Raw genomic sequence first — 13,720 nt, forward strand, 5'->3', positions numbered from 1 at the left:
TTCTTCAAGCCCTCCAACCACATAATAATCTGGAAACCTTGAAAATATTAGGTTATTGTTGGGAATCCAACGTTCGCCTAGATCTCGGCTTAGGCGCGGATCAATGTGCGCTGGCTGTTGTGCAATAAGGAGATAAAGTTGCATCTTTTCTCATAAGGCATCTTTTGGGGGATTGGCAAGCGCTTGATCCGATAATTGGTATCAGAGTAGGTGATCGCGAGTTCAAGTCTCCCCACGCGCGACATACTGTGGAGCAGACTGTACTTGCGAGTGGTCCCTGAGCGTGTGTTGGGGGGGATTGTTGGAATCTAACGACTGCCTAGATCCCGGCTAGGGCACGGAGTGATGCGCGCTGGCTAGTGTGCAATAAGAAAATAAAGTTGCACCTTCCCTCACAAGACGTCTTTTGGGGGATGGGCAAGCGCTTAATCCGACAATTATGGTAGGGTTAGCTTTCCACATGAGATGGCCAAAGACTGTTTTGAAAAACTTAAGAAAATTTCCTGGAGAAATGGTAAAAGTTGCCCATATCTTTCTGCCCTTTGGTGTCTCCCAATGCTTGAGACCCTTTGTATAAGGGGAATGGATCAAATGGTGAAGTTGGACAATGACTCTTTTCTTGGAAGTGGAAGTGAAAGTGGGCTTTCATCACTTGAGATACTTAAAGTTGAAGAATGCCTAATTTGAAAAGTTGTGACTTGCACCCTTTTCCTAAGCTTAATCAACTTACATTCAAGGACCGTCCCATGCTAGAGGAAATTATAGAGCGTCCAATGCTCATGAACTACTCTCTAAATATTAAAGACTGTCTACTACTAATTGGATGGATGGATCACCAGCAAGGTTGACAGAAAGAAGTGCAAGATGATGGAAGCTTGATTTACCAGAAGGAAGAGCAAGAAGATGAATACTTGATTTAGACACGCAGTTGAGTTGGTATGGATTTCTATCTGGAAAATTTACTATATTCACTTGTAGAATAGTGTAATCGTGTGAGCTCATTAGATATCTATATACACTAGTCTTTAGTTTCATTATATCTATAACGGACTATTCCAATTCAAATTTTAAAGTTTAAAATCTTAACTCACCGTTGGAAGAGATGGACATGGTTAAGGACTCTCCAACCGTAAAGGTTAACAGAGCTCCTACAAGATAGGAGAAGATTTAAACAATTCTTATCTCATATAACAACACTTTATATAACGTTATAAACTATCATATTATCATTATAAATATACCTCTCCTTATCCATAAATGATAATAGAGAATCATAACCATTTCTGATCTCTTATATGGTATCAGAGCCACTGGCTAACGTTCACACAACGCCATGGGTGACTCAAACACTTCCTCCACCATTGCTCCAACCACAATCACAGAGAACTCTTTTGTCTCTCCAACAAATATCATATCTCTCCTCCCCTATCAAGCTAGATCGAAATAACTATTTGTTGTGGAAGTCTCAATTCCTCCCTCTCCTCCATGCCCACGATCTATATGGGTATGTTGATGGAAGTACACCCGCTCCACCATGATTTCTTTCTCCTTCACCAACTTCTACATCAACCGATCCTCTTATTCCAAATCCTGCTTACCTAGCATGGCGTAAGCAAGATTAAATCATCCTCGGTTGGATAATTTCATCCATGACCGAGAACACTTTGGCTCAAATAGTCGGTCTTACATCATCTCATGCAGCATTGAAGTTTCAGCTTCTATTGGTGGTTTGAAGCATCTCCAGTACCTTAACCTCTCCAAGTATAGAATTGAAAAGTTGCCCAAGACAATCTGTGATCTTCACAGTGTACATATATTGATGTTCCATGGTTGTAAAAACCTCAAGAACTTACCCTGTTTGGGGGATTTTCGTAGCTTGAAAAAGCTTTTGTTAGATAAAAATCACCCTTTAGACTCCTTGCCACCAGGAATTGGGCGATTAACCATGCTTGAGACATTTTCTTGCCCATTTGTTGTGGGCAAAGAAGAGGGAAAAAATATTGGAGTGTTGAAGAACTTGAATAACCTTCGAGGATCACTCTGTATTCCTAACCTCGAAAACATCCTAAATTCGAAAGAGGCTAAAGAAGCTACACTCAATAATAAACAGTTTCTTCGACAAATGAAGTTGAAGTGGAGTGAGGAACCCATGGGACAGTATAGGTTTGAACATGAACAGGTTCTTCAAGCCCTCCAACTACATAATAATCTGAAAACCTTGAAAATATTATGTTATTATTGGGAATCCAACATTCGCCCAAATCTCGACTTGGGCACAGAGCGATGTGCGTTGGCTGATGTGCAATAAGAAAATAAAGTTGCACATTTTCTCACAAGGCGTCTTTTGAGGGATTGACAAACGCTTGATCTGATCTGAGAATTGGTATCAGAGCAGGTGGTCGCGAGTTCGAGTCTCCCCGCGCGCGACATACTACGGAGCAGACTATACTTGCGAGTGGTCCCTGAGCGTGCGTTGGGGGGGATTATTGGAATCCAACGTCCGCCCTCGGCTCGGGCGCTGAGTGATGCGCGCTGGATGGTGTTTAATAAGAAAATAAATTTGCACCTTCCCTCATAAGGCATCTTTTGGAGGATTGGCAAGTGCTTGATCCGACAATTGGTATCAAAACAGGTGGTCACAAGTTCGAGTCTCTCCGCACGCGACATACTGCGGAGCAGACTATACTTGCGAGTAATCCCTGAGCGTGCGTTGGGGGGGATTATTGGAAATCCAATGTCCGCCTAGATCCTGGCTCGAACACGGAGCGATGCGCGCTGATTGGTGTGCAATAAGAAAATAAAATTGCACCTTCCCTCACAAAACGCCTTTTGGGAGATGGGCAAGCGCTTGATCCGACAGTTATGGTGTCTTGGAAGTGGAAGTGAAAGTGAAAGTGGGTTTTCATCACTTGAGATACTTAAAGTTGAAGAATGCCTAATTTGAAAAGTTGTGACTTGCGTCCTTTTCCCAAGCTTAATCAATTTACATTCAAGGACTGTCCCATGCTAGAGAAAATTATAGAGCTTCCAATGCTCATGAACTGCTCTCTAAATATTAAAGACTGTCCACTACTAATTGGATGGATGGATCAATAGCAAGATTGGCAGAAAGAAGTGCAAGATGATGGAAGCTTGATCTACCAGAAGGAAGAGCAAGAAGATGAATACTTGATCTAGACACGCAGTTGAGCTAGTATGGATTTTTATCTGGAAAAATTTAATATATTCACTTGTAGAGTAGTGTAATCTTATGAGTTCATTAGATATCTATATACACTAGTCTTTAGTCTCATTATATCTATAACGGACTATTCCAATTCAAATTTTAAAGTTCAAAATCTTAACTCACCGTTGGAAGAGATGGACGTGGTTAAGGACTCTCCAACCGTAAAGGTTAACAGAGTTCCTACAAGATAGGAGAAGATTTCAACAATTCTTATCTCATATAACAATACTTTGTATAACGTTGTATAACGTTGTAACCTATCATATTATCATTATAAATATACCTCTCCTTATCCATAAATGATAAGGGAGAATCACAACCATTTCTGATCTCTTATATGGTATCAGAGCCACTAACTAACGTCCACACAGCGCCATGGGTGACTTAAACACTTCCTCCACCACTACTTCAACCACAATCACAGAGAACTCTTTTGTCTCTCCAACAAATATCATATCTCTCTTCCCTGTCAAGCTAGATTGAAATAACTATTTGTTGTGGAAGTCTCAATTCCTCCCTCTCCTCCATGCCCACGATCTATATGGGTATGTTGATGGAAGTACACCAGCTCCACCATGATGTCTTTCTCCTTCACCAACCTCTACATCAACCGATCATCTGATTCCAAATCCTGCTTACCTAGCATGGCGTAAGCAAGATCAAATCATCCTCAGTTGGATAATTTCATCCATGATCGAAAACACTTTGGCTCAAATAGTCAGTCTTACATCATCTCATGCAGCATAGAGCGCTCTTGAGAAAACTTATGCCTCTCAATCTCAAGCTAGAGTCATGCAATTGAAGTATCAACTCTTGCAGTTGAAGAAGGGTACATTAACCATGGTAGAGTACCTGCAACGTGTTAAAAATCTAGTGAACAACTTAGCTGCTACTGCTCATCTATTGGCTGAATCAGATGTGATCCTTGGCATACTTCAAGGACTTGGCCTTGAGTACGAGTCCTTTGCCACCTCAATCACCAGCCGGCTAGAACCACTTCCTCTCGATGATTTTACTGGATTGCTCCTCAATCACGAAATCTTAAAAGAACAAAGGTCCATTCCAACCGATTTACCTGTAGCAGAGGCCAATGTTGCAGCCAGGAACACGAATAATTCGTATTCCAACACTGGCCGAGGTCGAGGAAATTATGGCCAATATGGCCGTGGTCGTGCTGGTCGTCAATCCAACAATAAAAATGGACGTGCAAGAGGCTTTCCTAATCAGCCACAGCAACAACAAACCAATGCTAGCCTTGGCTGTCATATTTGCCATCGAACCAATCCCACTACTGCAACTTGCTATAATCGGTTCAATCCGAATTATCACACTCCTGCTCCATCTACAGCCTCTACTCAGACCGAGGCTCTACTGGCTACTCCATCAGCTTCCTTTGATGCGGCATGGTACCTTGATTCAGGTGCCACACACTATATCACATCAAGTATGGCCAATTTAAACATCAGTTCTCCTTATGTAGGATCGGACCAAGTCCGATTTGGTAATGGGGCAGATTTGAGCATTAAAAATATTGACACTTCTCTTCTACAATCTCCTTTTCGTCAATTTTCTCTTACTGAAGTATTGCATGTACCTCAAATTACCAAGAATTTATTATCTGTCAGTAAGTTTACTAAGGATAATAATGTTATTTTGGAATTTTACCCTACATGTTGCTATGTGAAGGATCTACGCACAGGGATCACTCTACTGAAAGGGTTGATTAAAGATGGGCTTTATCGACTTCCACATCCATCTTCTAGTTCACCATCATCATTGTTGCCCACCATTCACAGTGGCGAACGTGTATCCAAATTGGTCTGGCATGATCGGCTAGGACATCGGTCATCAAAGTGTATGAATCATTTACTCTATCAAGCCTCTCTACCACTGCAAGCATCGTCCATTGCATCAGTTTGTACTTCCTGCCAGATGGGGAAGGCACACAAACTTCCATTTAGCATTAATAAAGCAATTGCTTCTACACCTTTTGAGCTTGTGCACTCTGACATATGGGGACCTGCACCTTTTGCTTCAGTTCAAGGATTCAAATATTATATTTCTTTTATTGATGACTTCAGCCGGTTTACTTGGATTTTTCCTTTTGTATCTCGATCTGAAGCTTTGGATACATTTATGCAATTTAATGCTCATATTAAGAATTTTTAATTGTCAGTTAAAAGTTTTCCAGTCAGATGGAGCAAAGGAATACCAGTCCTTTGATACGTGTTTCAATGGTGCCAACTCCCAAACCTTGGGAAACTCCCTTTCCTCAAATCTTGTACATGCATGAAATGTATTCTTTGAAAGAGATAAACCATGCGTTTCATGGTCGTTTGAGAAATTAGAGGTACTAGAAATGGATGGAATGCCCTGTCTGGAGAAATGGACTGCAATCAAGGAATATGACATGCCTAGTTTTCGTGAACTTACTATCATTGACTGCCCAAAGCTGGTCACTCTTCCAGAGTTCATCAACCTCAAATCTCTACAACATTTGAGAGTTATACTTTGCCCTGAAATCCAATCTTATCTAGGTGAAAGGCTATCAAAAAGTCTTCAATCATTGACTATTACGAAATGTGCGAAACTCGAAGAACAGTGCCTGAAGAGAGAAGGCGAATGAAGCAATTTAATAGCAAGCATTCCTGAAATCTAGATTGCGTACCGACGGATACCTTGAACAGGAACTACTGAACAGGGGATCAACAGGTAAATCTCAGAACCATTAGAAGAACGTTTGAGCTCAATAGGGAGTCATTCCTTCATCATGTCAAAAGTATTGCTAAGGTATTTGCGTTTTAATCAGTCCATATTTTATTTTTCATTTGGTTTTTGGTGAAAGGATAAAATTGTGTTATTACTAGAATTGGTGAAAGAATGTAAATGACCAAGTCTATAGAAAAGAAAATTCTTAATTTAAACAAAAGCGATTAGTCTTGTGGTGTGCTAATTCCAGGGCAACAATTAGTTCATCTTTTTTCCTTTTTTGTGTCACACAAATTGAGATGCTTTTGCTGATAGTCAGCCTGTTGGTACCAAGGCCGAAGAGATTGAGAAACGTAGTAATACCAAATAAATGCTTCACTGAACCATCATGGCTCCGAGCCAAAGCTTAAGAACCCAAAACAAAAATAAGCAAAACTGTTATTGAAATCAAAGATTGAGAGCCTAAAAACAGAGATGAACCAGGAACAAGAGGGTCATGCCCAGCAATAACAGCATCAACCCTCAATCCTCCAATTCTCCATTGAATGGATTGCCCTTGAAATTTGTCAAAAGGAAATCCATTAGGAAACAGCAATAATTCATTTTCTTCCAACGTTTTTCTTTTTAAAGGCTAAAAGTATTTTGCCTTACTGGACTGGAAATCAAACACTGAAGACCCTTGGTCAACCTTCCTGATGATCCAACATCCCTGTTGTAATGCTTTCATGAGGTTATTCTAAATTTTGTTTAAAAAGAAAGGAAAACTTAAATGCAGTATATGAAGAATGCTATATTGGAAAAAATAAATATCTAGACTAATAAATAAGAAATCCCCAATATAAAAATAAATATTATGAAATAATAAAATAATTAAAATATATTTTTTTCAAAATGCAGTTTGTTTATTGAAAAAAAATTCTATAATGACAAATTCCACCTAGATTGCATCCTTTACTCCCCCTCCTCCCTAAAGTTTATCTCATTCTTACCACCCTTGCCATGTAGACACAGTAAATGGAAGTTGTTAAGCATGACATCCGTGATGCTAGTACTTTAATGCCTTCTAAGATTAAATCAATTGACGCTTTTATGATTTCTGATCACCTTGGCATATGCACTGCTGCTCCTTCATCCTTAAACATTCTTGAAGTTAGGAGGTGTAAATCAGATTTGGGATGGAAAAAATTGAACATTGATGGGTCTTCGTTGGGAAATCCAGGCCATTCAAGTGCAGAAGGCATTCTTAGAGACTCAAACGGAACTCCAGAAAGAGACATCATCATTGTCTCGAGCTATTAAAAATATTGTCTCTCTCACATGTCATGGTTCAGACTAGGTCATTGATTTAAGTGCATCTTACCATGTTACTCCTCACAAAGAATTCTTTACTTCTCTTAAGATAGGAGATTTTGTTGTCGTAAAAATGGATACAAGAGCACCTAGAAAATTGTGGGAATGAATGATGTAAGCATAGAGATAAATATCGGTTGCAAATTGGCTTTCAAGGACATGAAATATGTGCTAGATGTCCGTCTAAATTTTATCTCTACAGGATTGTTTGATGAAGAAGGATATCACAATCACTTTGCCAGACTCCAACCGAATTGAAATACTGAAATGCATTCTAAAAGTAAGAATGCAATTTAGCCAATATTTGTCCAAACAATATTCTCATTCTTAATAATAAAAAAATGCATTCCACAATTTAAGAAGGGGAATGTGCATTCTCATTCACAGCCTAAAATTCCACCCCCCCCCCCTTTTATTTTCTGTTGACACAAACACAAAGAAATACAAAGAAAACAAAACAAAGCAAAGATGACACAGAGATTAATTCACGCACCAATATGATGTGCTGCATCCGCGGTCAAAGTTGAAGATGATTCACTATGTAATGAAAGAAAAGTATATTGGAGATCTCTCGAGAACACCAAAAGCCATGGCAAGAACTCTCCCCAGAAAAACTCTAACTCAGAAAATCCCCAAATCTCACTTGTTTCACTTGCTTACACAACAAGATGGTAAAACATATAAATACTCCTCCAAGTAGGGTCGATCCATTAGGTCGGGTCGTACCATACCCCAAGAGTTTCGGCCCAAGCCCTCTGCCACCAGCACAGACCTCACAAAAAATCTCTTTCGAGTAAAAAATGTTGGAGCGAGGCAAACATCGAAACAAATACAAGATTTCGAGACATTCATTACATTTTCTAATTTCTGTTTTAATGTAAAAAGATGTATTTGTCCCCTCATATTTTGCACATATATGGAAACACACTCTTTAACACCTTTGGCATATAATCTAGCAAAAAGTTTAGGATTCCAGACTTGGCCTTAATAAAACGCTATAGATCCCAAAATGGCCTAGACTGAAAATAGTGGAGTTCATAGCACTTTTATTCTCTATTTCATATTTTAATCATAGTTGGAAAACTAGGTTTTGACTGGGGCGAGTTGCGTAGGTCGAATCAAAATTTTGCAAAACCTGGTCAAGAGTTGTGTAGGTCAGGGTAAAATTGACAAGACTGGGTCATAAACCATCCGAAGCAAATAAAGCTCGGTATTTTTACCTGAGTCATAAAAATTCGATGAGTTTTGTCATTGTTTTAAAAACTATAAAGCTGGTTCACTTAGAAATTGAGTTGAGTAAAATAACAAATCCATATTCTAAAATAGTGTAAGAAACCTCAGCTCCTTGACTCCCTTCTTTTATTCAATGATATAAATTCAAAATGCATTGATATGTGATTCCTTGATTCTTTTTTTCTGGTTTTCCCATATTGTTTTCTTTTTATGTTCTGATTTTTTTACTAATTTATATATATTTATTGCATTAAATATTAAAAAAATGACTCACTTTGACTGTGTTTGACAAGGCCTAGTCACCAAGTTTTTTTGAAAGATGAATCGAGTCAAAAAACCTGATTTTCCAACTATGCTTTTTATGCAAAAAGATGTTTTCTTTGTTTGTTTGAGATTAAAATCCTCTGCAGTGTGATCGGTGCACTATGATGCCGCCTTGCGAGCTCGACACGTGGATGCTGCGACATCAACGGTGCGAGCTTAATTGCACAACATTTTTTTTTCTTCTTGAGCTTAGCACAGTTAGATGTCGCATCATCCACCTGTCGAGCTTGCAAGGCTACACCCCAGTGCACCTCCAGATCGGTGCACTGCAGAGGATTTTTTTCTGTTTGTTTCCTTCCCATTAAAACAAAAGGGCTCCTACCTCCACGAGTTATGAATCTGTGAGAGAACATTACTTCCCAAATCTGTCCCCCTAACAAGCAATGGCTAGCACGCATCTGTTTTTCATTTTTTTTTATTAAATCCTCTGCAGTGCACCGATCTGGCTCGGTGCACTGTGGTGCGGGCTGTCGAGCTCAACATGTGGATGTTGCTTCATCCAATAGTGCAAGCTTGATTGACTCAGTTTTTTCTTTTCTTTTCTTTTCTTCTAGAGCTCGCACCGTTGGATGAAGCATCATCCACATGTTGAGCTCGGCAGCCCATGTCGAGTCACCAGGATTTTCTGAAAGACGAATCAAGCCAGAAAACCTGATTTTTCAACTATGCTTTTAATGTGAAAAGGTGTTTTCTTTGTTTGTTTGGGATTAAAATCCTCTGCAGTGGGATCGATGCACTGCGATGCGGTCTTGCGAGCTTGACACGAGGATGATACGACATCCAACTGTTCGAGCTCAATTGCACGTCATTGTTTTACCTCCTTGAGCTTAGCACCGTAGGATGTCGCATCATCCACGTGTCGAGCTCACAAGGTTGCACCTTCAGATCAGTGCATTGCAGAGGATCTTTTTCCATTTGTTTCCTTCAATTTTTCATGAACCATTAAAACAAAAGGCCTCCCACCTCCACGAGCTCTGAATCTGTGAGAGAACATTACTTCCCATATCTGTCCCCCTAACAAGCAACAGCTACCGCGCATCCGTTTTTCTTTTTTTTTTTAATTAAAATCCTCTGCAATGCGGGCTGTCGAGCTCAACATGTGGATGATGTTTCATCCAATGTTGTAAGCTTGATTGACTCAGTTTTTTTTTCTTTTCTTCTCGAGCTCACACCGTTGGATGAAGCATCATCCACGTGTCGAGCTTGGCAGCCCCACCGCACTGGTCTGCTAGATCGGTGCACTGCAGAGGATATTTTTTTCCTTCTTTTTTTTGTAGGGAGGGGGCGGTTGAACTTACTGCTCCTGGCTTTACCGCAATGGGGTAAAGGTAAATATTTCATGGTTCAGAGTACATACTTCCCAAATTTGTCACAGATATTCCAGAGCAACATTCAATAGCTTTAGCGAAACAGTGGAGAATGGAAATCATAAAATTTTCCCTTTTCAGCAAAAGTGTGCAAATTATTCTTACCCAACATAGTTGAATACACTTCCAAATTAATCTTTTCATAACCTTTTCAACAAACATGTGCAATACATTTCTAACACATATTTGTGGACATCCAAGCACTATCACCAAGAATTCAATGACACCTCCAATGGCCGAATGCTTAGGAATCCCCATCACACCAGATTTATATCTTTAAGAGGCTTCAAAAAATAGCAATACTTGAAATGAAAATTACATTAAATGGGCAAAAGTAATCCGAAATTGGAAAAAGGGGGCGAAAACAAAGATATTTTGCAAACTCATTGATTCTTACAAGATTCAGAAGTTTGAATCTCCAATATTCAACATTCACTTGATTCAATTACTCACCTTCATGCCACCAATTCTGTGAAAGTAATGAGACCTGAACAAAATCATAAAGTACCTTAATTAGGATATGTAATGATACATCAATATAATTTGGACAGTACTAACCACAGAAAAATATTTTCCCCATGAATCATCAGGTTGGCTTATTTTTATTGCAATGACTGTTCCTGACCTGAGGATTAGATTAATCTCAAGATTTTTCTGTGATTATTTAACTTTCAAAACCTGAAGTTTGGCTTATATGACTCTGATCACTAGCTTTCACTTGATACATTTGCAACTATAACCTGTATTGATATAATGAGACTAAAGGCTAGTGTATATATATATCTGATGAGCTCACAAGATTACACTACTCTACAAGTGAATATAGTAAAATTTTCAAATAGAAAAATAAAAGATATTAAGATTCCATACCAGCTCAATTGCGTGTCTAGATCAAGTATTCATCTTCTTGCTCTTCCTTCTGGTAGATCAAGCTTCCATCATCTTGCACTTCTTTCTGCCAACCTTGCTGTTGATCCATCCATCCAATTAGTAATGGACAGTCCTTAATATTTAGAGAGCAGTTCATGAGCATTGGAAGCTCTATTATTTCCTCTAGCATGGCACAGTCCTTGAATGTAAGTTGATTAAGCTTGGGAAAAGGGCGCAAGTCACAACTTTTCAAATTAGGCATTTCTTCAACTTTAAGTATCTCAAGTGATACAAGCCCACTTTTACTTCCACTTCCAAGAAAAGAGTCATTGTCTAACTTCACCATTTGATCCATTCCCCTTATACAAAGGGTCTCAAGCATTGGGAGATGCCAAAGGGCAGGAAGATATGAGCAACTTTTGCAATTTCTCAAGGAAACTTTCTTAAGTTTTCCAAAACAGTCTTTGGCCATCTCATGTGGGAAGCTAACACCGCCATAACCTAATATTTTCAAGGTTTCCAGATTGTTATGTGGTTGGAGGGCTTGAAGAACCTGTTCATGTTCAAACCTATACTGTCCCGTGGGTTCCTCACTCCACTTCAACTTCAATTGCTGAAGAAACTGTTTATTATTGAGGGCAGCTTCTTTAGCCTCTTCCGAATTCAAGATGTTTTCGAGGTTAGAGATGCAGAGTGATCCTCGAAGGTTATTCAAATTCTTCAACACTCCAATATTTTCTCCCTCTTCTTTTCCTACAACAAATGGGCAAGAAAATGTCTCAAGCATGGTTAATCGCCCAATTCCTGGTGGCAAGGAATCTAAAGGGTGATTTTTGTCTAACAAAAGCTTTTTCAAACTACGAAGATCCCCCAAACAAGGTAAGTTCTTGAGGTTTTTACAACCATGAAGCATCAATATATGTAAACTGTGAAGATCACAGATTGTCTTGGGCAACTTTTCAATTCTGGACTTGGACAGGTTAAGGTACCGGAGGTGCTTCAAACCACCAATAGAAGCTGGAACTTCAATGATAGAAGGACAGCTTATATCCAATACACGTAAGCATTCGAAACTAGTAAGTTGATTATCAGGAAGTTTAACATTAGGATTATTTCCTTTATCTCTAAGGTGCAGAAGGAATGTTCGCAATCCTTTACATCCAGCAAGAAGATTAGCCGTCTCTGGTAAATAATTTTCACAATGTAATGAAAAATGGCGGAGAGAATCCGTTAACCGATACAAGAAATCTGCTATGGCCTCACCTTCATTTATTATCAGACATTCTCCACAAGAAACACATTCTGCAAACTCATGGACCTCACCATCTATTTGATAAAAAACATCTGGAAGATTTAAAAAGAAGGATTCTTCTACCAGCCTATCAAAATAACAACTCCCTATATCTTCTAATTTTCTTTTTCTTCCATCATCCCGAATGAAATCTTCGGCCATCCATAGTTGGATTAAGTTTTCTTTCTCAAATTTATAATTCCTCGGAAATATTGAGAACAACTCAAAACATTTTTTTAGAGGTGCAGAGAGTTGTCTATATTTTAGCCAGGAAACTGGACAATTTTCTATATTAAAGGCATGGGAAATGGAGCTGTTGCACCTGATACCTAAGCTCTCTAGAGTAATGCTTTCAAATGAGGAGAAAGAACTGCATACCTGATTGTAAGCACTTTGAGTTGGTTGACCCAATTTCTCTGAGCGACGAATTAAAATTTCGTCCAGTTCATCCTCTGCTTGATTCCTCGCACATCTAAGATGTCTGATCAACACCAACTCAGAGCTATTCCGTAATTGTTCATATTTCACGAAATCAAGTACTTGCTCAATTTGAGCTACTCTCAACGATAACACATGCAATTTAGTCTCATCAATGCTTGACAAACCAAGTTTAGATTTGATGTAATCAAAAATTTGAGGAAGGTAAGGAGAAGCACTTAGAGCCGCAGCGGCGGCTACAAGATCAAACTGCAGTGCCATGGCTTCTGTAATTTCTTAGAGCTATTGGAGAATACACAACCTAAGCAAAGAGGAGATGGTGATTAAGAGCATTACAGTGATCATAGGAGTCTTACTAACAAATAAAAAAAAAAGATCATAAAGAATGTTCAAGAGTCAACGTGACCTCAGTATGTAGATGAGAATGTTAGATTCTCTAGCACATACAAATGGACAGATCCTATTTAATTTGTTTGTTTAGGTGTGGATTTTGGAAACAGCCCCCCCTTCAAAAGAAAAAATCTTACAACTTGAATACTAGCAAAATTTCAACTTACTTCCCCGGAATTGGATTGAACTCCTCTACCTTGCAGCACGGTGTACAAGGCATATCGTACGGCTGAAAAAACCTTGATCTATATGTCTGTGCACCGAGATGTCTGTAGCGATGCGGATTGGTGCCGGATTCCCCGGACTCACGTTCATTTTTTCGTCATCAGAACGTTCATGAATTTGTTGATTTGTCCACCTCACATGGCCTGCACGCGGATTGGTGCCGGATTCCCCGGACTCACGCGCCTTTTTTCGTCATCAGAACGTTCAAATTTGTTGACTTGTCCACGTCACATGGCTTGCACGCGGATTGGTGCCGGATTACACGGACTCACGCTCCTTTTTCCGTCATCAAAACGT

At 39.3% G+C, this 13,720-nt stretch overlaps 1 protein-coding gene across 1 annotated transcript; it reads right to left on the minus strand.

The window, feature by feature from the left end:
- Nucleotides 1-11,095: 11,095 nt before the first annotated feature.
- On the minus strand, nucleotides 11,096-13,069 carry LOC122663325 (putative disease resistance protein At3g14460). The gene has a single exon (XM_043859005.1). It carries the CDS (start codon nucleotides 13,067-13,069, stop codon nucleotides 11,096-11,098), a length of 1,974 nt encoding a protein of 657 aa, XP_043714940.1.
- Between the last annotated feature and the right edge of the window lie 651 nt (nucleotides 13,070-13,720).

The sequence above is a fragment of the Telopea speciosissima genome, chromosome 5 (genome assembly GCF_018873765.1).
Source record: "Telopea speciosissima isolate NSW1024214 ecotype Mountain lineage chromosome 5, Tspe_v1, whole genome shotgun sequence".
NCBI lineage: Eukaryota > Viridiplantae > Streptophyta > Magnoliopsida > Proteales > Proteaceae > Telopea > Telopea speciosissima.

What these genes read in the sequence shown, in the direction of transcription:
- LOC122663325 (XM_043859005.1), bottom strand. Translation starts at nt 13,069, where the DNA reads ATGGCACTGCAGTTTGATCTTGTAGCCGCCGCTGCGGCTCTAAGTGCT.